The sequence below is a fragment of the Rhinolophus ferrumequinum genome, chromosome 4 (genome assembly GCF_004115265.2).
Source record: "Rhinolophus ferrumequinum isolate MPI-CBG mRhiFer1 chromosome 4, mRhiFer1_v1.p, whole genome shotgun sequence".
Lineage (NCBI taxonomy): Eukaryota > Metazoa > Chordata > Mammalia > Chiroptera > Rhinolophidae > Rhinolophus > Rhinolophus ferrumequinum.
In genome coordinates this window covers 43784120-43808909 of record NC_046287.1, presented here as the reverse complement: position 1 = coordinate 43808909, position 24790 = coordinate 43784120, and the positions used below count along the sequence as shown (strand labels likewise).

General features: G+C 35.1%; 1 protein-coding gene across 1 annotated transcript in view; it reads right to left on the bottom strand.

Moving 5' to 3' along the window:
* Positions 1–24790, bottom strand: part of IPO5 (importin 5) — a 39805-nt gene that overhangs the window by 5327 nt on the left and 9688 nt on the right. The window contains exons 4-21 of the mRNA XM_033104429.1: positions 21932–22034; positions 20757–20853; positions 20457–20561; positions 18799–18921; positions 18594–18714; positions 16584–16671; positions 14789–14895; positions 11352–11476; positions 11170–11259; positions 10905–11078; positions 7619–7837; positions 6459–6542; positions 4709–4841; positions 4504–4625; positions 3269–3365; positions 1975–2147; positions 901–1012; positions 756–811 (exon numbers count right to left, since the gene is read on the bottom strand). Of these exons, the coding sequence (XP_032960320.1) occupies positions 756–811; positions 901–1012; positions 1975–2147; positions 3269–3365; positions 4504–4625; positions 4709–4841; positions 6459–6542; positions 7619–7837; positions 10905–11078; positions 11170–11259; positions 11352–11476; positions 14789–14895; positions 16584–16671; positions 18594–18714; positions 18799–18921; positions 20457–20561; positions 20757–20853; positions 21932–22034 (2129 nt within the window). The remainder of the gene's footprint in view (positions 1–755; positions 812–900; positions 1013–1974; positions 2148–3268; positions 3366–4503; positions 4626–4708; positions 4842–6458; positions 6543–7618; positions 7838–10904; positions 11079–11169; positions 11260–11351; positions 11477–14788; positions 14896–16583; positions 16672–18593; positions 18715–18798; positions 18922–20456; positions 20562–20756; positions 20854–21931; positions 22035–24790) is intronic.

Below are 24790 nucleotides of genomic sequence, written 5' to 3'. Positions count from 1 at the left end.
TTAAAAAAATGTATGACTGAAAAATTATGCCAAATTTCAAAGTTCTGAAACAAAGTGTTCTAATTTTAGAGCGGGACCATGGGGAGATGCAGTGTCAGTTACTTCCCCCTTATCCCTGTGAACAACTTTGGTGGCAGTGCGAGTACCTGCAGACAACTGGGATGGCCTGCACAAGTCAGCAGTGGTTCCAGGGTGGCCACATGCCACATATTCTGGAGCCCCAATATACAATTGAAATATGTTTGATGGCGTCAAGTGGTTTGAGGAGGAGAGTAACAAGGTGAAGAATTATTCTACTAACCACTGCCTGTATACTATTTACTAGAAGGAAATCTGCATTATTCTGTTGCCCAGTAGAAAGATAGCTGTTACAGAAAGGTCTGGCAGACCTACAGAAAGTCCTAGGTCCTCAACTGTGTGTGGCTTTATGCAGTCCCTTAACATCTATCTGAATTTGAGTCCAAGAATCTTTAAAAGACTGAAAGCACCACTATATACAAACAGCTGTGAGGAGTGTGTAAAAAAAATACTAGGTGAACTCCAAAGTACTTTTATGTGTGAGGTATTTGCAACAAAATGAACACTAATTTCAAATTACTTACTCTCTAACTGAAGGACAAATACATGTCCAAATCTTCTGCTAAAAATTACTAATAATCACATCAAAATGACATGCTAGATGAATTGGAAACTTAGGCATTTAAAAATCTCCCAGACGCAGAGTCATGTAAATTAAGTTCTGAAGGGAAATTTACCTCATCTTGTAGTGACTCTTCCACCTGTTCATCATAGTCTTCATCTTGTCTTTTAACTAAAACACACCCAAATAAATGTCCTTTTAAATGGCTGCCAAAATGGTCTAGGATTACATTCAGAAATAAAAGCATAAACACAACTTACCTTGCCGCAATTCTTGATTTTTAAAATGTTCTTCGAGTTTAGCTTTCAGTATACCTCCCAATTCTTCAAAGTGTTCATTATTAAGGCATCCATCTCCCATTACTTCAACGCACTAAAATGAAGTTGAAGAAAGAAAGCAACCCTAAGATTTATAGGTTTTGAAGAGTCGAAAGAAAAACTTCATTAAGAATCACATGAGAAAAATTAACACAACTCAGTACCCTGGAAGAGTAATGATTAAATGAGTAGATACCCTTGGTTTGTATTTGTTACCATGCCAGTATTTTAAAGAGAAGAATTTAAAAAACATTTTTCTTTTAAAGTTGTCCTAGGCATATTTTAAGTTCCATGCATTATGCTAGGTGCTGAGGATTCAAAGATGGACCAGACTAAGCAGCTTCTAATGAGCTCAATTACTACATACATACTCTCTATATAGATAGCACTGGAGAAAGGGTAAGTCTGCCCTGGTACGGCATCATAGGCAGAGGGGATGACATGGGCAGAAGTATGGAAGCATGCATTCTTTGGATAAACAGAAGAAATTTTGAACTGCAGGAGTATAAATGGGGACAAATAAAGATGCTGAAGAACTTTTAAACCAAATTGCAGGGTAACCTGTGAGCAATCGGGGGGTGACCAAGAATATGTGAAGGTGAGGGACTCAAATAAAGAGCAAGTTAATGCTTGAGAAAAGGAGAATGAACTGGGAGGAAAAGAAAAGAGCGACTTCTGGAATAGACCAAGTCAGGCTATTTCACCAGCACAGAGGTAAGGCAATGGGAACAAAAACACAGAGGAATTTAGGAGAGACTAGAACAGAAAACTAGACAAGAGTTGGAGATGATACCCAAGCTTCTGAAGTTGGATTATAGGTAAACGATTGTAGAAACTAATCAAGACTGGAATACAAACTACTCTTAAAACACAAAAATATGACAACAAAATATTAAATTAAAAACTGAACGTTTTTATTTAAAAAAGTTTGTTATAGCAAAAATTCCCCAACATATTTAGCAAAACTAATAAATGAACACACACTTTTATACATATCTTTAAGAGAAAAATATTTACCTTTGCAAAAGAATGCATTATTTCTGAGAGGACATCTGAATCTGGTTCTGTGCCAATGGCCTTGATTAGAGCATCACACATAAAATGCCACATCTGTGTGAGATATTCAGGACCACGAACTCTTGCACATTCCAAAAGAAGAGGCATGGATTCTGCTGCTGCCACTCGAACACGTTTTATTGTTAAGGAACTGTAATCACTATCCTCAAAAGACTGTCCTATCATTTTGTTTACTTAAATGTTAAAGTGCTCACAGAGTTAACAGGAGTGCTAGGCAACGTTTGTTTATCCAAATTCTGTTTATCTAAGACTGCTATTCAAGAACTTGTGTTAAATATAACGTGTGTATAAAAATAGAAGTCTCCCTGCTCATAAGATATACCTCTTGTATTTTCTGTCACCTACAACATGAGTCTCTAAATGTAACCCAAAAACATAAAAATCACTGTTAAAAGACCTGGGACCCTTGGATCTCTTCCCGTACTAGCCTTTTTCATTTTCAATAAACATTAAGTTGCTTCTCCCTATCTAATACCATTTGTAAAATAATGTCTGGAGACTTCCTCTTAAAAACGATTCTGCTTTGTCCTCTTGCATCATGGGAAGTGTCTCTGGGCAAAAGCTGTCTTTTGTAACGGACGCCACTGCTGGATACGGCATGAGAAACCACAACAAGGGGATCTGGAGGGCAGGTACATCTGGGTTTGGGTTTACGCTCTACCACTCTGTGGAACTGTCCTTTTTTAACCCATCTATAAAATTGTGTGTGTGTGTGTGTGTGTGTGTGTGTGTGTAAAGGCAAACATGTATCTACAGTATTAATTACTACTACTACTATGTTGTGGAGGAAGATATTCAATATGCAGATTTACCGAGATGTTTCTCCGCAAAGGTGCTATCCACATTTGAAATGTAGGATTCCGTACTACAGAAACTTAAGTATCAGTGAATTTCTAATCTCTTAAAAAGATCTTACTTTCTTAACATTGTCAAAAAATATTTGGGAAAACAATTATATACAATTGTACATATTTGCCAATAAAATACCAATCCTTAAAATCCTTCAGTGGTCCACAGAAAATGGTAAACTGGACAATAACTTTCTTTTTCATGTTTTGGGCACAAAGGAAACAAAGGCAAATGCAAACAACCAAGTTTGTAACCTGAAACTATAGTGTAAACACAAACAATAATGGTGATGGTAACCTTCAGTTAACACAAAGTCTAATAATACTTGAACAAGCTACAATTAACTAAAACTAGACACGTTTTGCATTCAAAACGTATAGGATATCATCGTGGAAATAAAATTTCAGTAAAGGGACCATCAGTTTGACAACCTGTTCGGTGTATTCCACAAAGCCTTCCTTTAACTCCTTAGCATAGCAAACCTGAAACCAAAGTATTGAAAAAGAACTCAATATCCATGTTAGCTTACAGGTATTTTTATTAAAAAAAAGCAAAATCATAAGAACCACAGAATGTTGTATCCTGATTAGAATTACATTTAAAGTTGCATGTAGGACTGTCAAATTAGTCTTTTAACTACTGAAAAAAAAAAGTGAAATGGGAAAGACCCATTAAATGACTATAGTATATATTGTCATTCAAAATCTGGAATTCTACGTATTTTTTATGTCCTGTGTGTGGGAGAATTCAGCACAAGTTTTAACACCCTGAAAATATCTCAAACAAAATATATCACAACTAAAAAGATATAAAAAACCTGAAAACTTAATTGTAGCATATCACTTTGTAAATCTACAGCCAACGGGCTTATGTTATTCTGTAATTTTAAAAAATCACTATTTAAATAGTGAGAGAAAAAAATGTTTTAAAAATAGTTTCTTTATTCTCTCCCACTATATTAAGATTTGTTTAAAGATGTTACATTTATATTTGCTCTCCAGTTGAAAGACACTTTAATCCAAATGTTTACAAACTATAAGCAGTAAATATTTAAAAAAAATATCCCTCACTGTCTATAACATGCTCATAAAGAAAAACAACGAAAAACTAAGAGAACTTAAACACACACCCCCCCCATAACACCATAAGAGATCATCATATTACCACGTTTATTTACACAACTGAAATCATCCTGGTTTTATTTTTAATATCATGAGTACATTTCTGTTTATTCATTCAAAAACTATTCCTCGGCCATTTACTATATACACTAAGCACAAAACACAAAATCCTTGCCCTGTGTGAATTTATAATAGCTGTGTCATACTCCAAGGGACTGTAATTACTGATCACCTTCCTAATAACAGGCATTCAGGCCATTATTTTGTTGTTGTTATTAGAAACAGCACTGATAATAAAAGGCTTTATCCACATAGTTTCTCTAGGATGGAAATCCAGAAATAGAAACATTGGGTGAAAAGGTTTCTACATTTTTTTGAAGAACATATTCCTGCTCTTCAAAATAATTTCTTCAGCATCTATGAAAAGCACTCCTATCAAATGTATATAAATTTATTATAAGAAGTTGTAAAACAAAGTTTAAACGTTATTATCACTTACCAGCATCTGACAAGCAGTTGACTTTTCTTCCAATCCTGCAGTTTTAATACCAAAACTTTGCTGGTCGCCAAGGTTCACAAATTCCCAACCATCATCATCACTCATATTCTCCATGTCTTGGGCTTTTAACAGGGAAAAAAACAAATTCATGTTAAAATTAATAACAGTGAAATTTTATAACCGCTGTCTTCATGAAGACACCTACTATCTAAAAGGGCTACTTCAGGCTTAATCGAAGCTGTCTTCATCAAAGGGCCCATAACCACTGGAAGGTACTGCTGAAATTCTTTTCCAAGGATTTTGCACATTCTGGCCCATGCTGAGATCATGTAAGATATCTGCGGAAAAATTAAAATTAAATTAAAACTAATTTTAAAGCAATAGGTAAGCAATAGGTAAATAACACATGATAAAGAAAGCCATTTCCCTATTTCACAGAAACTGTTCAGTTTACATTCATGGTACTTTAATAAGTACATTTTCTCAGGTCATACACTTAAAATGTTCAGAAACAGTAACAAAATCACTGTGAACTTCTACACTGAAATACAGATAGCAGGTGAGGCAAAAGACAAAGACCGGGACTGTATCTATTTTTTTTGCTTTCAAGAAGTAATCTATTATCATCTGAATCACATAAATAAAACCCACTTAAACATATCAACTCCTAGGCACTAATTTTCTTGAAGGCAGAAATATTTTATTTGACTTTGTATCCCCACTGCCTAGTATTCCATTCATTAAACATTTATTAATACCCAAGAAACAAAACATCCCTTTCTCCTGGCTATAGTAATTTTCTGTGTAAATGGCTGGGTCATTTAAGACACCTCTTCTCCTACTGTGTTTATATATATTTAATTATCTGCAAACTACCTACAGAGAATCTGGTTCTAATTCATCATCTCTGTAACTCAGAAAGTGATTTTTATTCCCAGATATCTTTCTATATACTGTGTTTCTCCAGACAATCAGCTCTAATGTTTCTTTTGGAGCAAAAATTAATACAAGACCCAGTCTTTATTTTACTGTAAGACTGGTATAATGTAATATAATAACATTAATATAATATAACATAATATAATACCGGGTCTTGTATTAATTTTTGCTCCAAAAGACGCATTAGAGCTGACTGTCCGGCTAGGTCTTATTTTCAGGGAAACAGGGTATCTTACATGCACACATTCCCCCCTCCTAATTAAAAAACAAAAACCCTCACAATTTTAAGTGCATGGGAAACAATTTAGTGTGGCTGTATAAAGTCAAAATTTAATTAAACAATTATTTGAGTGCCTGTTTTATGTTAGGCATTGTGAATACTATTAAGAGTAGGACATTGATGATTATTACAATTATTACAACAATGTCATAAATACCCACCATTGAAACTTGAACAGGACGTGAAATATGAGCAGGAGTTAGCCAGGTTGAATGGGGGAGGGTTCTTTCTAAGTTAAAGAAATGTTTGTTTATTCATAGAGAGGAGAGCATGGCATGTTCTAAAATTGTTAGGTTTCTGTATTTATTTCTTTTGACGAGAGGGAAATCATGTAGCATTCAAAGGACCAAGAGACATCCAAATGTAGATGTCTAGAGTAAATGAATAAATGAACATTGAATTCAAAGAAAGATCTGGAAGTCACAAGCATATAGAGAAAACCGAAGCCATGATTGTGTGTAAATGACACTCATTGCTCAAGGGGAGTGAGGAGATGAGGGCCTAGGAGAGAACCCTGAAGAGTGGCAAAACCTTGAGAGTTGGAAGAGAAGGAGCAACTACAACAAAATGAGGAAAAATGTCATGAGAAATAGTCAAACCAGTGAAGAATGTCTCTAAAACCACGAGTTAGTATCTCCAAAAGCCTATTACTTAATTTCCTTTTTTTAGTACATTTAGCCTTGCACTATCCACAACTCCCAAACGGGTCAATGCGAATGTGTGATGGCTGCTTTACCTGAGGGTCATCATCTTCCATATCACTGAAGTCTGTCTGGGTCTTCAACAACAGTTGCATCACATCTGATGCATCTTGCATGAACTTGAAGAAAATATTTGGCAAAATCAACACCAACATTTCTCGTGTACATCAGATCAGAGAGGTACTTATTGTTTCTCATGTAATAACAAAACTTCCCCAAAGGATCTATTACATTTCCTACATGGATCATAACCCCTCAGATGAAAGTATTATATTGAAAATTTTTCATCTATATTACAATAGACTTAGGGCTCTATCTAGAAAAACATACTTCCCAGTGAAGGTCAAAGTTAACTGCAGTATAAGGATATTTCTAATGACATCAAGTTCTGGTCTATGATTTATGTATTTCTAGCAGTAAAAAGACAATCAAAATCCAGAAAGAAAACTTTGGACTGCTCCATACAACTACATGATCTTCATTTAATTCTGTGTGGTTCTGGCAATCTCCATCGGATAAGCAGGCAGTGTTTCAAAAATAGTTTGACCGCCACATAGAGAGTATGGAACATAAAAATGTTTTACTGGGTAGGTTCTCAGTGTCCCACAGAAAACAATTCATAAGTTAATAGCGATGCTGGTTTTGGAGACCAGACTGAGAGGTTCTATGATGTTAGTTCTGAGAATCAGAACATTAGGGGTTGATGACAGAGGAACTCCTTTTGGATTAGCTTTAACAATGCTGAGATATTGGCTGGGAAGAAAAACAATGTCCAATGGTCCTTGCTAATTATTTTCTGAAAAGCTATATGTATACAGATCTCTCTTAGGATACTTAATGCTTTTTAAATTAACAGGAAAGTAACTGGAATGTTTCCAAGCATGTTTAAATGGGTGAAACTAAACATATGGATCTTGAACTTCACATGCCTCCCAAGAGATAGACTGTACATGTGGTAGGGAAAGGGGGAGGTTTCAAGAGCATAACTGAGTTAAGAAAAAACCTTAATATTAACAATGAAAAAATGAAGACAAAAACTTATTTACATATGAAATATGAGTAATGTGACAGTAAGATGATGGAAAAAAATAAGCCTCCAGAAAACCATTTACCAGAATGAAAAAACTCTCTTGTAGCCTCAATGCCTCCATAGCCAAATTACATAGTTAAGTCCAACATACTACAAATCACTTACTTTTTCCTTCCCAACAGCCAGACCAATGAGACTGATGCATTCAATAGTTTTTCCTCTGAGAAGTCTCAGTTCTTTTTGAACTGCATTCTCAACAATGTGCTTTAGTGATGGCATAAATAAGTCATAGTAGGGGACAAATTTTTCCTCTGCAGTATCTGCAACTGATGCGATAGATGTCACAACTTGTTCCAAAACTAACTTGGTACCTTTTTGAATCAACTAGGAGAAGGAAGACACACAAAATAAATTATGTAAATGAGAAACGAGAAGAAACACTCCCTTCATGTTCCTGAAGGCTTTTCCCAAACACTATTTTGAAACAGCAAGCTGAGACCACTCTCCAGCAGCCAGAATGGAGACTAGGTTTTGGAGCAAATTTAAGAATCTATTGAACTATTTATGTGGGATCGTCTTTCTCTTCTGTTAACCTAGTTAACATGCCTTACTTTTGCTTTATCTCAAAGCACAGCTAGTCCTTCAGCACAAATTTGACTCCTTTAAAAATTTTTGGGGCCGGCCCGGTGGCTCAGGCGGTTAGAGCTCCATGCTCCTAACTCCGAAGGCTGACGGTTCAATTCCCACGTGGGCCAGTGGGCTCTCAACCACAAGGGTGCTGGTTCAACTCCTCGAGTCCCACAAGGGATGGTGGGCAGCGCCCCCTGCAACTAAGATTGAACATGGCACCTTGAGCTGAGCTGCCACTGAGCTCCCGGATGGCTCAGTTGGTTGGAGCGCATCCTCTCAACCACAAGGTTGCCTGTTCGTCTCCTGTAAGGGATGGTGGGCTGTGCCCCCTGCAACTAGCAACGGCAACTGGACCTGGACCGAGCTGCGCCCTCCACAACTAAGACTGAAAGGACAACAACTTGAGTTGGAAAAATAAGTCCTGGAAGTACACACTGTTCCCCAATAAAGTTCTGTTCCCCTTCCCCAATAAAATCTTAAAAAAAAAAAAAAAATTGAATTTGTATCCATCAAGCTTAATGCATACCCTTACTCATTTTCCTCATTTATTCCCACTATTTACTATATATTTTATGCTGTCCTACTATGTTATGGAGAAAATTCCCTCTTGGATCCATTCCTTTATCTTCTAATCTGACTCTCCCCAGAAGCTGTAACTAATGATACACAGGTGGCCTTTCTCCCATTTCTGTCTTGGTAAAACAGATGAGCCACCCTTTCTCCTGCAACCAAAGACCTACAGTATTCTCTGACTTGGCTAGTGACAAATACTAACTGGGTATTTGTAGCTGGGCTCATGCTATCACCTGGCAATATTATTTTATAATTCCTTGTGGATTCACATGAATACTTAACCTAGTAACTACTCCTGATTTTTTTCATTCTCATCATCTACAACCACACTCTCAGCAGAGCTCCTCACCTTGTGCTATGAGTTCACACCTTTAAGACGTTGTTATCCCCCTCCTTTGCATCTCGGCATGTGCTTTGTATTTAATATCTTGACCTGTCTCTGATCTCAAAGGAATGTCCTTCTTCGGCTACCCTCTCTTCACACAACTCTTGCTCACATACTTCACCCTCCTCCCATCCCATCTCAGCAACTCCGTCCTTCAGTCTTTAAGTATCTCACACATTGTCCCTCTGGGGGAAGGGTAGGATACAGACTCTTTGCACTTCAGCCCTCTACTCAAATCTACTTGTAAAATCATGTTTCATCCATCTATTCCTGATTTAACTAACCAACCAACCAACCAACCTGCCTTCAACTTGGGTCTACATCTTCTTCCTGTCTTCAGATACACTCGTGTCCCTTTAATCATACTCCTATTCTGCTGTTATCTGACACTTAACACCATCCTTTTGTCTCAAATCCCTTTCTTTGCCTTCTGAGATACTGTACCTCATTTTCTTCCTTGTTCTTCTTTAAATCAGTCAGATGCAAAGTGTGGTTTATGAACTACTACAGGAATTGAATGACAGAAACTTTTACAGCAATTTGACAGTGCCTTTATATCTGTTGACTACAATAGTAAAAATGCTTTAATTTTGTATGTCGTTTTTTATTCATTTCATTTCATTTCACAATAGTGATTTATTTTTATTGTATTTATTTTTATTGTATTTGACAACTGGGCCTCAATCTTTGCCTTTCTTACCTCCATCTTTCTCTCATATACTGCTGTACTACTATTCAATTGTTTTTAGGTTGTCTCTTACTTAAGCTACAACTATAAACCATCTTCTATTTCGATGGCCAGGTCTTATTTAAAAAACTCAACATATTTAAAGCAAAAAGAATACCCTTTTTCACATCTTCTATTTGTCACCCAGGTTAGAAGAATGGTCAATATTTTTACTTCCTTCTCTTTCATCTTTTAAAATTCAAACTGGGGGCCGGCCTGGTGGCTCAGGTAGTTGGAGCTCCATGCTCCTAACTTCGAAGGCTGCGGTTCGATTCCCAGATGGGCCAGTGGGCTCTCAACCACAAGGTTGCCAGCCCACATGGGCCAGTGAGCTCTCAACCACAAGGTTGCCGGTTCGATTCCTAGAGTCCCACAAGGGATGGTGGGCAGCGCCCCCTGTAACTAAAGATTGAACACAGCACCTTGAGCTGAGCCGCCTCCCAGATGGATCAGTTGGTTGGAGCGAGTCCTCTCAACCACAAGGTTGCGGGTTCGACTCCCACAAAGGGATGGTGGGCTGCGCCCTCCACAGCTAAGACTGAAAGGACAAACAACTTGAAGCTGAACAGCACCCTCCACAACTAAGATTGAAAGGACAACAACTTGACTTGGAAAAAAGTCCTGGAAGTACACACTGTTCCCCAATAGTCCTGTCCCCTAACCCCCCACAAAAAAATTCAAACTGGCAGAAAGAAAATGCTAATGCTTCTTGAGAAATGGCTTTTGAATCTCCTTTCCCCCCTACTTCCACTATTACCATCCACACTCCCTGAACGATGATTGTATGACAGTCTTGCCTTAAATCTCCCTTTTCTGTTTATGTCTCACAATGCTACCATGCTAGTTCCCTATAATCACATTAACATGATTTCCTGCAGCAGTTAAGAACATAAAATGGTTCTTCCCAATTTACATAAATCAGAGTTCAAAAATAACTGCCTTGTTTTCAAGGTAATTCATATACTGATCTTACCTAACCTATAAAAGCCATATGGTTCCTTCTATGGTCAAGCCTAGAATGTCCTAACTGTCCATTCTTTATAGCCACGCAGAAAAGTCGCTTTCTCCAAGGGTCTTAACCATAAAATTAACCTAAATTAATCTCAAATAGGAGGCTGGAAGATCTTAAAATTTACCTCTTGGAGTTTAAGTACCATGATGGAATGCAGATGTTTCACCAGATTATCTAAATATGGAATAAGCAGGGACTTGGGACAGTCTTCAGTAAAGTTAATGAGGGCGGCAGCGGCGTGGGCCTGCACGCGTTGGTTGCCCTGGTCTTCCATGGTCTGCAGCAGAGCAGCAATCACCTGTGAAACAAAATCATACAGAAGCATACATTCCGAAATGCCATCCTTCTTCTTCAAGTTTGATTCAAATGTTTGAGGACTTCATACTTACCTTCTCATGGAATTTCTTTTGGAAACCAGGTGCAAAATCTGTGGCCATCTGTCCCACGGCATTACAGGCCGCATACCTTACTCTTGGATGCTGGAATATGTTCCTTTGTATTAGTAAAGGCTTTCTATTTCCCATGTGAAACTATGGTAATAATTATGAATCAAGCATTTATTGGTACTTACAGGATCCTGAAGAAAAAGCAAAACAAAATTTACTATCTCATTTAGAATTCCTTCCATTTGCTGGTGGCATCCTTCGCCAATGGCAGATAAGGCCATTAACCCTGCATGCCGGTATTTCCAGTCAGCTAGGGAAAAGAATGACAAATGAAAGAACTGCAATGAGACACTATAAACATGTCATTCTAGTGGATGTATAAAAATTCTCTTTATCTCGAAAAGAATAACACAAAGTATTTTTATTTATTAATTAAGAAAGTGAACAGAAAAATACCTGACTGGATTATTTCACTGTAATAGTGGTTGTGTCACACAAGCATTTCTAAAGTTAAAAGGCAATATGGAAGCAAAGAGCTTCTCAGTATTTAAATCAACTACTTAAAATAAGAGACTTTCCCTTTAATATTTTACTAAAAGCAATAAATATCTGGATTTTCTGTGTCACACACTGCTGTTTATTGAATATAAATTTATTGATTTCCATTGTCACATTTCTTTAAAAAGAAAAAAGGCCGAAGAAAGATGCTGCTTTTTTCTTTATATAATAATACATTAAGTGAATATGGATGAACCTTATTTGTATTCTAATATTTGGTTAACAAAATATTAACTAAACAATGTTTATTTTACTTGACTTCAATATCCTATTCTAATATATAATTTCCCTGACTCTGATTTCTAAATATTTATATTTACTATGTTGTTGTTCCCTTTAGGGTGCTTCAAATTCTGTGTGGAACAAAGCAAGATATACATAAATATATAAAGCTAGGCTCTGTGTATAGTTATAGGTCTCAAAGTGGGGCCCAAGAACTCTCGGATTCTGAGATTCTGTCAGGGAATCCACAAGGTCAAAATTATTCTCCTAATAATATTATTCTTTACTTTCATTTTGAGAGTATAGTGAAATAGTCCAGGATTACAACATGGGTGAAATCCCAAGAGACTGTATATAGAAGCAGATAAAAGAATTCAGCTATCTAAGATATTTACAAAATTGCAAAAAAGGGCATTCTTCTAATAACTTTTTTGTTTTGTAAAAGTCATTCTTCACAAAAAAATGTTATTTCTGTTAAGGTATACTGGGTTTCTTATTTTTAAATATGTTTTAATTTCTAATAAACACTGGTATTGCCCACATAAACAAAAGCACTCTGGAATCCTCAATAATTTTTAAGAGTATAAAAGGGTCCCGAGAATGGAAAGTTTGAGAATTGCTGGTATAAGGATTATGCAAATTGTAGAAAAATCCTGAATTATATATTTAAATTTTCATTTTGGAGAGCTTGAAACCCATGTAAAGATGAACTCTGTTGTAATTAATTCAACTATTAAAAGTTTCTGAAAATTTGTAAATGTTGAAGTATTAAAACTATATTATCACTTATAATAACATTATTTTATGTATGTTTTAAATGTGTTTACTCAATACTAAGCCAAAATTTCTCAACTGAGGATTAGTAATCCTAGGAAACCAATATATCAATATCTGATACTAATCTCTGCATGCTGGATTTATTCATTTCAAGAAGAAACACAGTAAATACTTATTGAAGGATATCTATATTTGGTTCAGAGATGTGCCTCATATATTCTCAATGTGCAGAGCTCCTGGAAGAATGTTCAGTAAAATGATGGTATCATATGCAGATTTGGAAATGGTTTTCCTTCTCTGAATTTTAAGCTTTAAAAAAATTTGCTATTTATTATTTAAAGCAAAAACAATAAAATTAAAAAAAAGAAAGTGTCGCATATGTTACTAAGAAATATCTATCATTTACAATTGTTAAAGTACTTTTGACATATACTAAATACATCTTTGAATCCTAATCCCAATCCTGGGTGCAAGGCAAGCATCATTTTCTTATTTTACAACAAGTAAACAAAGACTCAAAAGACTTGCTCAAAGTCATACATTTAGCAGTAACAAATCTTTCAGGGTTCATTGCCATACACGTAAAGCTTTCTGCACTAGCTAGTAAGTTGTACGAAGAACTTAAAGTCAAATTCTTTTCACTAAGATCACAAAATCACATTCACAACAAATCTGTTTGAGTAGTGTGAATCAGTGGAGAAACACTGACAGCTGGCTGACCTTGTGCAATCTTTTAATATCTCTGGGCTTTACTTTTACCTTAAAAATGGAAAAACCAGATTCTTCCTAGCAGCTGTTATAGGTTGAGTAATCTGTGATGCTAACTGTCCCTATCCCTTTGTAAAAAGACAAGACAAAAAAACCGTAAACAAATTTAGAGGCGAAAAAAGGGGAAAATTATTATTTAAGACCCAGATGTAAAATCACATCATTAATGTGATTTTGGTTTTGGGCCATGACTTTTCAGAACAAATAATAATCTTATAGGATAAGAAGGAGCTAGATAAACAGCGTAAGGGATAGAGTTCTTAATAATTCACTTTCATTTCAAGTTGGTATTGTTACTCAGCTTCACTCCTTTAAGATCCTAAATCGATGGTTTGACCCTCAAGTCTATCTCTTGTAATGTACTCTGTAAATAAACATTCATACAAGCAAGGCAGCATATCTGTTAAGTGTATGCAGTATCTCTATTTGTAATCAACAAAAACTATTAACATTTAATGGGTAAAGTGTGGAATGCTATGAGCTATTAAATGAGGGAGGCTATTATGTGGTGATATGATGTATTGTGGAGAAGAAGCTTAAGTATGGTGTGTCTGTACGGTATATTCACATTCTGGGGAGACCCCTGCATATGTGCATAAATAAAATCAGAGAAAAAGACTTGTGGGGGTTGGGGCAAGGCATGTAGAATAGTCTCTGAGAACTGTTAACAGTGGCCAAATCTGAAACTAAGGTAAGGGACTTTTAGTTTACAGATTTCTGTATTTGATTTTTCTTAGAAAAATTAAGCATATTAACTTTGTAATTAAAAAGACAAAAAACGTGCACAATTTTTGGTATTGACACAAATTATGAAAGGCTCACAAATGACCAAATATTTGTTAGAAAAATAAAAGAAATATGAAAGTGGCTTCACTCCTGGATAAACTAATTTTTAAAAAAATAAAAGATACTAGATGAAGATTACATAAATCAAATATGCTAAAGTTTCATAAACATAAACATGCAAATAATGCTTATTTAAATTTAAATCTAGATATTTCTGGCTAGGGAGAAAATCTGTAAATTTTCCTTACAATTTATAATTTTTCTTATACACTAAGGCCAATTCTAGGAAGAATCAAATACTGGCAGTAGTGAATAAAAATATTCTTCAACAAAAAATTGAATGTTTTCAAAGATGACCAGAACTTTACCAGCATAATGTAAAAACTTAGGTTAAACAGAATATAAAAAAGCAAAGATTAATATTTAGACAGTCTAAGCATTTGTTAGAGTTTAAGGTTTAGAAAGTCACATTCCACTATTCTATCTAGCATTTGAAAGAAATACAGCTTACGATTTTGAAGCATTTGCATAATGTGTTCCTTGATCATTGGCAGAACGAGCTTTCCACCAAGTCCACAAGCCATTCGGTCTAAAGCACTCTCGCCAGCAACTGCATTGCTATACACAAACAAAATTTAACACATTCAAAATACACAAGAATAATGCACTATACAGGTATTTCTAAACATGTTATTAAACTAGGCCTGAGAACGAATTAATTCAGTCTTTTGACTGTATGTAGTTAAGTTGTGGGTTAAAAACCCTAGAGTTAAAGGGGCGGAGGGAATAAAATTATAATTCTATTGTAATTTAAAAAGTTCTATGTCTGAATCTTATTTTTCAGGGCTTTTCCCTTTTTCTCTCTCTACACCCATCACTGGCTAAAACTTAGGTTCTGATACTTTCAAGCCTCAGAAATGTGAGCAGAGTGTTTAGGAGAGCCTTGTCATTTCCTGGACACATATCCTTCAAACTTATTGATGGACAGAACACAGAAAACTGAAAGAGGTGTTGAGACTGTATATGATTTACTCCTCACTGTGAGCTTATTTTACTCTTAAAAGGGTGCAAACTGTATTGCTCAAACTTATGTATATCTGAAAATCAATTCTAGTGTTTTCACTGAAAACTGAAGAAATTTTTGCCTTTGCCCCGTCTTAGAACTCCAAGTTTAGTAGTGAGTTTATTACACACATGATCTTTAACTGTTCTGTGAAGACAAGACTACATATAAATATAAAGCTATAATTGATCTTTGGAATAGGTTCTCAGACTTAAACTGATTTTGAAAATATATTTATGGCTTACTTACTCAGATAAAATCTTATGCATCTAGTCCAGAAAATATAGCTTCATAAATTTAAGTGTCTTTTACAGGGCAAATTACAGGCCAGGTAGCAGCACATTACAGTAACTGAACCAGGGAGAGGAAACTAGATCTGAGCCCATCTTCTCTTCAGCCCTATTAAGTAATTTCCATTGAAGGATTACTTTCATACACTTCAAAGCAGTAGTAAGGCCAGAAGCCAGTCATTTTTAAAAATGGGATTAAGCTTCAAAACACACCATGTATTTTATTAAGTCAAATGTCTTTCATTTCAGTAGTTATAGTAGCTTATACTGCCTACCAGTCTTTTAGTGGAGTATTTTCAGTTCTTTTTAAGAAAGAGAGGGAATATAATGCTCTGGGAAGAGTAAGAAAAATGGTATTAAACCCCAGTCTACCGACTGGCTATATAAATTGGACAAACCACCCAACCTTCTCTCTCCACTCTGCATCAATAATATGATACTATACCTTTAGGACTACTGAAAGAATCAATTAAAATAATAGAATTCTGAAGTGCTGGGTTTCACATACACGTAAGGGGCCATCATCACTACTGGACAGTGAATATAGATTTTGGTTGGTTGCCTTTTCCAAAGGAGTCTATATTCATGGGGGCCTCCTAAGTCACCGCAAGTAAAATTCCAGTGTTACTGTCTTCTAGTGTACAAATCTCACTACCACCGTCTCCTCTCTATAAAGTTAAATTGCATCGTATTAGGAAACTACGAAGTTTCACAGGGAATTATGTGCAACAACCATTCTAAGTGAAGTCTACATATATAAAGGCATTTATCACAATAAAGCTTCTCTATACATATAAGATAACTCAAACTCAAAGCCAAAGTGTCCCATATGCCAAACAAGAATTTAAGTACAGATTACACAATACAGTGGGAAAGAGATGGGCCTGTAACCCCAAAGCTCTCACTGCCAGCTGCCAGTGCTCTGTGCCGTCAGGGAGCCTGCACACAGTTACCTGTCAAAATCATCGTCTTCCAACTCGTCCGCATTGGCCCAATCCTCATCCTCTTCCAGGTCAACCATCATCGCCAACATCTGAGGGACTAATGGAAAGGATCGTTTCATACATCAACACCACTGCTTTCTTACTTTCAACATCATCCTTTACAAGCAAGAATTTTAAGAAATAAAAATAAAAAACGAAGGATTTACTTTGCCTCCAAGAGGGTGAGACAAAAATATTTTTATAATGCCTGTGCCCCCAATATCTGATTTGTTAAATTTTAACCTTTTTCACACATTTGCTTTAGATCTTGTTCTTTTTAAGAAGTAACATTAAGGATAAAAGTCAAACTTCCCAAATCCTATTGTAGTCTCTGTCCCTCACCAGAGTTGAGCAGCATTATAAAACCAATGTTTCCATTCCCAAACTGTTTTTATATGTGGAAGTATAGATTTCTATAATCTATATACAAAAGAGCACTATTTCATGATTTTATTTTTTATGTAATAAATGGTATCATACTATACATATCCTTTGGTATTTTTTCTTAAAATACATGGATTTCATTTTAATTACTTCATAGCATTCCTTTATATAAACACTATCCTGTTAATGGACATTTTAGTTGTTCCCAATTTTTTTCGTATTGCAAAATTTACCTTGATAAGATTCTTATACATATCTCCTTGATATGTATAAGAGCGAGCTCAGGGCATAAAACTGTTACAAGTATCTTCAGTAGCACTAAAAATCACTAAACTGCAATCCACAGTGGTTGCATAAGCTTTCATTTCTCAGGGAAGTTATTTCACAACAATGTGTGAAGTGCCCTGGAGCTGTCAAGAGTCCTCTCCTATCCATATCCTTCATCAACACTGGATATTGTCAAAGTTTCTAATAACTTGTATCCCACAAATACACTTGTTTTTTTGAGGAGCAGAGTTCGTTAGCCATTTCAGATTCCTCTTTTGTGAATTTCCTCTGAGCCTTTGTCTAATTTCTAGATACCAAAACTCTGATTGTGTGCACTGCAACTATTTTCTTCCAGTCTGCAGCTTATCTTTCAATTTCACTTATGGTGTATTTGCTTGGACAAAAATTGTCTTAGTATTTGCAAACTTAGCAATGTCTGCACCTATGGTTTGTGTTTCAGTCTTTAAAAAAATATTTTCTAGTATCAAGCTTTACTTATAAAATGTATCCGTACTGTTTAGTTTTTAATCGACCCTAAATTGGTTTCTTATAGAATATCTGAGGTTGCGATATTTTTTCCCACAGACATAACCAGTTGCCCCTATGACGAGGGTTTCCAGGTGGTAATTTCCACCCATTTTTCGCTTTCCCATTCCCGAATCCCGAGATATAAACTGTTTTCTGTTCTCCACGATAAATCATTTCAACAAAGTGATGGCCTATACTACCAACCACCTGGGTTCAAGGAGCCGATTTTCCTAATTTCCCAACCATCTGTTCTCGGGATTCGTGAATGGGAAAGTGAAAAACCTTCCTGAGAATGGGCGGGAATTCCCGCCTGGAAACCCTACCCACGACCTTTGATGAATTATCTTTTTAAGTCAGCTTTGTTTCCATGTGAGTGGATCTGCTCTCAGGCCCTTTTGTTCCATCCAATCCATCTGTCTACATCTGGACCATCAACAAATTCTACATCTTTACAGCTGATAAGATAAGATCTCTACTTTGTTAGTCAAAATTTTCTCGGCTACTCCAGGCCTCAAGTTCTTTGACGTGAATTTTAGAAACAATCTTATGACCAACTCTATTGGAATTTTGACTGAAATTATATTGAATTTATGGATTAATTTGAGGAAAACTGATATTTAGTTTTTTCAATCAATATGTTTAATTCTTTTAGTCCATGCAACTAAGTATGTACAGAGATGTGTTTTCCCAGATTCATCTGATTTTGAAAGGATATTCATTTTATCAACAAATCTGTGAACTCGTACAACTCTTGGCAAAATTTGTCCAATAACTTTTCCACATTGAAGACTTTTGACTTACTAGTCTGTGCAACAATATTGGTATGTTTTCTTAACATAGCAGCTGCAGTCTCAGAGAGGGTCACAATTACTTCGAGGGCAAGCTGGCGCTGCATATTATTGAGGCTAGTGTCTCCACACAACTACGAAGAAGACACATTTGCATATATTTAGTAGTTTATTCACTGAAAATGAAAACAGAACATTGACTGAAGTATTTAACTTACCTTCAGACTTAGTTGTAAAGTAGCTTCCAAGTGAGGACGCAAATATTTTGGAACAGTATCTGCAATCTCAACAAGGGATTTTAGAACTGAATCATCATTCTGGTAGCACGAGTCATTTACAGACTAGAAAAGATGAAACAGAAAAAAAAAGTCTGTGCTCAAGAGTCACTTTATGATGCCTCATTAGCCAAAACATTAAGAGGCAGACAACAGACAATTATGAGTATTTTTCTGTAAATAATAATTTAGCAATCTATATTGTGCAAATGTTCTACCTACAGCCACATGTATACCTTCCTTCCCATCGTTAACTAGAAACATACAAAACAAGGATTTAATTCTAAGTGAAAATGAAAATCAGTGAAACTGTCATAACCACTACCACAGAACCTGAAGCTGTCAAGGAATTCTTTCACCACCAGGAAGCCCTTTCCTCTGTCCTTCCTACATCCATGTCCTTGTCTTTTTCATACATACAGTAAATACTAGATCTTTTGATACATTTAAAATATCCAATATTACCCAGTTAATTTCTCTTTCATGTCATGTTTGGTCACTGTGGTATTTAAATGTGCATTCTGTAACAACCACTGTATTTCAGAGTGAAAACTCCTAGATAAAAGTTTTGGCTAACATTTTAATTTACTCTAAATTCAGAGGAAGAAAAATCTGAGATTAGACTTAGTGAGTAACTTAAGATTTGTAGGTAATAAATTACTAAAACAATAGATGAAAAAGTTAACGTTTTGTTATTGACTTAAACTATCTTTTCAGTTTGATATAAATCCTGTTAATAACTGAATCACATAGGATAGATTATTTCAATCCTAACCCGTGGTGTTCTCAACAGGGGTGCTATTTCTCCTAGGAGGTGTTTTCTTAGATTAGCAAAGCTAGGGTACTAGATATCCTGCATCTGTGACACCTATGCTTCCAAGGAACTCACAAGACCTTCTTATCATGCATCTCACATGACCATAAATGTAAGATACTTACAAAATTAAAAAAACTCAAATATTTGTTATAAAAAGGCGTTTGAGGTCTTGTAAGATTGAGACTAACTGCTCTAATTTACCCAACCTTATTTTATCTTCTGATTGATTCAAGATGTCCTTAAAATATTAACTTAGTCTTGAGATCCAACGATGTGAATTAAACATAAACTATTTACTTTATAATATACAAACTGTTATCAGCTCTGTGGCTAAAATGAAGAACTGCAGTTAAGTATGGGTTTGAATTGTGCACGATTCCCCCACTTACCAACACTGTGACACTGGGCAAGTTTCCTATCCTTTCCTCCTTAGTTTCTCTTTATGTAAAAATGGGCAGTATATTTCATAGGTTATTTGGTTAATTCAATGGAAATAACCTATGTGATCATATATATTCAATAAGCATCAATTGCTTGTCATTTGCATTACAGAAAAAATTTGAGACTAACCTAAAATTTTAACACTATGAATCTATAAAGGTAATAGATATTACGTTCAATGAGATTTTCATGTCTTGTTTACTGCCGTACCCCATACCCTAGTGCCAGCACACAGCAGACAATGAATATTTGAATAAATGAATGCATTAGAGAACACTGATGTGAATTTAGACTACAGAAAACCAGTAAGGATGTAATCACCTATTTTAAACTGTTTTCTTACCTGTAAGAACCCAGGTAACAAGTCTGCAAAATGTTTGAACAGAGTAACATTATGTTCATTTGCAAGTATAAAAGCAGCTGTAGCTCTAGCAGATAATGTTCTGATCTAAAATGAAGAGAATAAAATGTCACACGTGAGAAGGTCCAAGTTTTCTTATTTGAGATGAAATTTTTCTTTATCAGTAAAATTAGTGTTTATATTTTAAAGTATTACAGTAAAGACAACCTCCAAATACATAACTTTTGTTTACAAGTTAAATGTTATATTAGGTGCTAATATTAATGGAATTGAAATCTTTACCGATGGATGTTCCTGATCTTGCATACACTGAACTAACATCCGTTTGATGACGTCTAAATAGTGCTGCTGCTGGTTCCCAAAAATTCCAGGAAAGTTCCTAAAAAATGATCCAAAGCAGTTTTTAAAAATTACATTATATCTTAGTAAAGTGTCAGCTAGCACATCTAATTAAATGTCTGCCTGACTCAAAAGTATGTATTAATCCTTAAGGTTGAACATCATCTACCCACCCTCCAAGCAAACTCTTTTGGGGTTGGGTGAATGGAAACATGGTGCAGAGGGTTAGTCTGGGAGGAGAGCCGACCCAAGTACACATTACTCAGCCACCCATCCCAGCCCTATGCTGTATCCTTATCGCGCCGTCTCAATGGGAAGTACAGGGTGGAACTAGAGCAACTACGGGGTGTCAGATGGTAACTGAAGTAACCATGTTTTCTGACAATTTGCTCCTAGCCTTGCAGATCCAGGTAGTTTAAGTTCTGCAATACTCTAAATTCAGTAAACAAACTGAATGCTTTTATTTAATTCTCTACTCTGGATTATTGATATCAATAAGATACATCTGACAACGAAAATAGAAAATGGTGTTAATATCAACCCTTATCCTCTTCTGATGCTTGAGGTATATTATACTGAAACTAATGTATGATTTTAATAAATTATAAATCCAATTATACTTTAAATGCAGAACAGTGTAACACAGTAGGGCAAAAATTTTCTTAATGTAGAAATTGATTTAACTGTAAGCTTTAACCATTTGCTTATAAATATACAGGAGTTTATTAAAAAATTACATTTTTATGAAGCTTGGCTATACAGAAGCCAGAAAACAATGGGAATTCTTTCTCTTCTTCAAGATGCCATTATTAAAGTGGCTTTCTAAAAGGTACATTTACTACCATGTCAATCTCCAAATAAAGCAGAAGAAACTGTTCCAGAAAAATTTTCAAAATCATAAAAAAAGGTTAAGAAATAAAGTTCCAGAGAACACTTGTATGCAAAAAAAAATCATAATATGAAATAAAAGGCTTTGTTCTTTCAGTTTTATTTCCAACACAATACAAAGCTTATCTAAAGGCATTATTTTAAGTCTAAAAAGTTAAGACTAAAAAATCAAAATGTGTTCTGAGCATTCAACATTAAATTGTTAAAAAAAATTACATCAATGTATATACCAGAAAATGTGAAGGGCAGCTTCCCGCAGTCCCATATTTTGAGAGCTGACTGAATCAAAAAGGAACTTCAAACCTTCAGGCCATTGGTTGTTGCCATCCTCATCTAAAAGTAAAGAAATCCAGGCATACAGTGTGTAAGTCAAAATTTTTAAAAATTAACGGTTAATCTTTTTATTGCATAAGCCTCATTCAGAGTATGGAGTAGTGGAAAATGTCACTTGTTCTATATTTTAAAAAAATTCCAATACAATTAGGTCCTTTAACCATGAAAATGACATTATAATCTTGTAAAAACTGTGTACAGTTGGGTTACATGAGCACAAACATGAGCAGCAGTCATTTCTGGAAGTGGGATTTGGAGAAAAGGCAGCATTTTGAATATTTGGTGGAATCTTTTATATTTATTATTATTATTAAAGGGTTTAAAAAGTAGGCAAAGCTAATACATGCTAATGAGGTCTTGAAACCAAAATAATTATTACTTTCAAACAGGAGAAGATGCGGGAGTGGGAAACTCAGAACCCAGAGTGGTGCTCATGCTTTGTAGTTTTAAGTGAAAATTTCCCCTATATTTCCTGAAATTTTCTGAAATTAAATTAAATTTTCTGACATTAAAAAAAAATACCCTTTATCTGTCTCCTCAACATAAAAATGATGCTTTGAGAGGGAAAACAGCTGCTTAAAAAAAAAACTATGGACAGAACACCTTACTGTTTCTATTAAGTGATTTTGAGTTAAAATAGAACATATAAAAATTCTTATTTGTACACTTAAAAATTTTGAAAATAGAATTTTCTGAGCTATTTAAAACAAAACTTAAAGAGTTTCAGTGGGTTTTGAACTTTGCTGGTAGCTTAAAGAATTAGTGTCATGATTTATTAATAAGACCAACCAACAATACCTCCCATTTAGTCCTTCCTTATCTTAGTGAAGTATCCTTTTCAACCTTTAAAAATGCCACCTAAATGAACTAAGTTTAAAATCACACTTACGAGTCTGTCAAAAAATAATGAAGCATATGTAATTATATTATTATTTTTGGTGTGACCAAAAAGTTTTGACTGTTGATAAAATGCTTTAGATGTTTTTCTTTTATCTCATCCTTTAAATGTATTTTGGAGGGGTAGTCCTCGCCACAGCAACCAGGTAAGATAAAGAAATAAAAGGTATCCGAATTGGAAAGGAAAAAGTAAAACTGTCATTATTTGCAGATGACATGATACTGTATATAGAGAACCCTAAAGATTCCACCAAAAAACTATTAGAACTAAAACATGAATTCAGTAAAATAGCAAGACACAAAATTAACATTTAGAAATCGGTTGCATTTTTATACATAAATAATGAACTACCAGAAAGAGAAATTAAGAAAACAATCGCATTTACAATTGAGCATCAAAAAGAAAAAAAAATACCAAAAGACCTAGGAGTAAATTTAACCAAAGAGGTAAATACCTGTACTGGGAAAATTATTAAGACACTGTTCTTGTGGATAGGAAGAATTAACATTGTTAAAATGTTCATACTACCCAAAGCAATATATAGATTCAATGCAATCCCTACCAAAATACCAATGGCATTTTTCACAGAACTGGAACAAATAATCCTAAAATTTACATGGAACCACAGAAGACTCCAAATAGCCATAGCAATCTTGAGAAAGAACAAGTTGCAGGCGTCACGCTACTTGATATCAAACTATACTGCAAGGCTATATTAATCAAAACAGCATGGTACTGGCATCAAAAGACACATAGATTAATGGAACAGTATAGAGAGCCCAGAAATAAATCCATGCCAATTAATCTACGACAAAGGAGGCAAGAACATACAATAGGGTAAAGACAGTTTCTTCAATAATGGTGCTGAGAAGACTGGACAGATACATGCAAAAAAGTGAAACACCTTCTTACACCATATACAAGAACTCAATATGGATTAAAGACTTAAATGTAAGACACGAAACCATAAAATTCCTAGAAGAAAACACAGGCAGTAAACTCCTTGGCATTTCTTGGTAGTATTTTTTCTGATGTATCTCCATGGGGAAGGGAAACAAAAAAAAAAAAAAAAAATGGGACTATATCAAACTGAAAGGTTTGTGCACAGTAAAGGAAACCATCAACAAAAAACAACAACCTACTGAAGATACTTGCCAATGATACGTCCAATAAAGAGTTAATATCCAAAATATTAACTCTATAGAAACTCATATAACTTAACACCAAAAAAACCCAAACAATCCGATTAAAATATGGGCACAGGATCTCAGTAAACATATCTGTAAAGAGGATATACAGATGGCCAATAGACCTATGAAAAGATGCTCAACATCATTAATTATCAGAGAAATGCAAATTAAAAACACAATGAGATATCACCTCACACCTATCAGAATGGCCATCATCGATAAATGAACAAACAACAAGTGTTGGTGAGGATGTGGAGCAAAGGGAACTCCTGTACTGTTGGTGGGAATGTAACTTGTGCAGCCACTATGGAAAACAAAAGGTTCCTCAAAAAATTAAAAATAGAACTACCTTATGATCCAGTAATCCTACTTCTGGGTATTTATCTGAAGAAATCTAAAAACACTAATTTGAAAAGATAAATGCATCCCTATGTTTGTTGCAGCATTATTTACAATAGCCAAGATAGGGAAGCAACCTAAGTACCCATCTATAGACGACTGGATAAAGATGTGCTACATATATGTACAAAGATGTGCTACATATATGTACAATGGCCTATTTACCTGGCCATAAAAAAGAACGAAATCTTGACATTTGCAACAACATGGATGGACCTGGAGGATATTATGCTAAGTGAAATAAGCCAGACAGAGAAAGACAAATACCA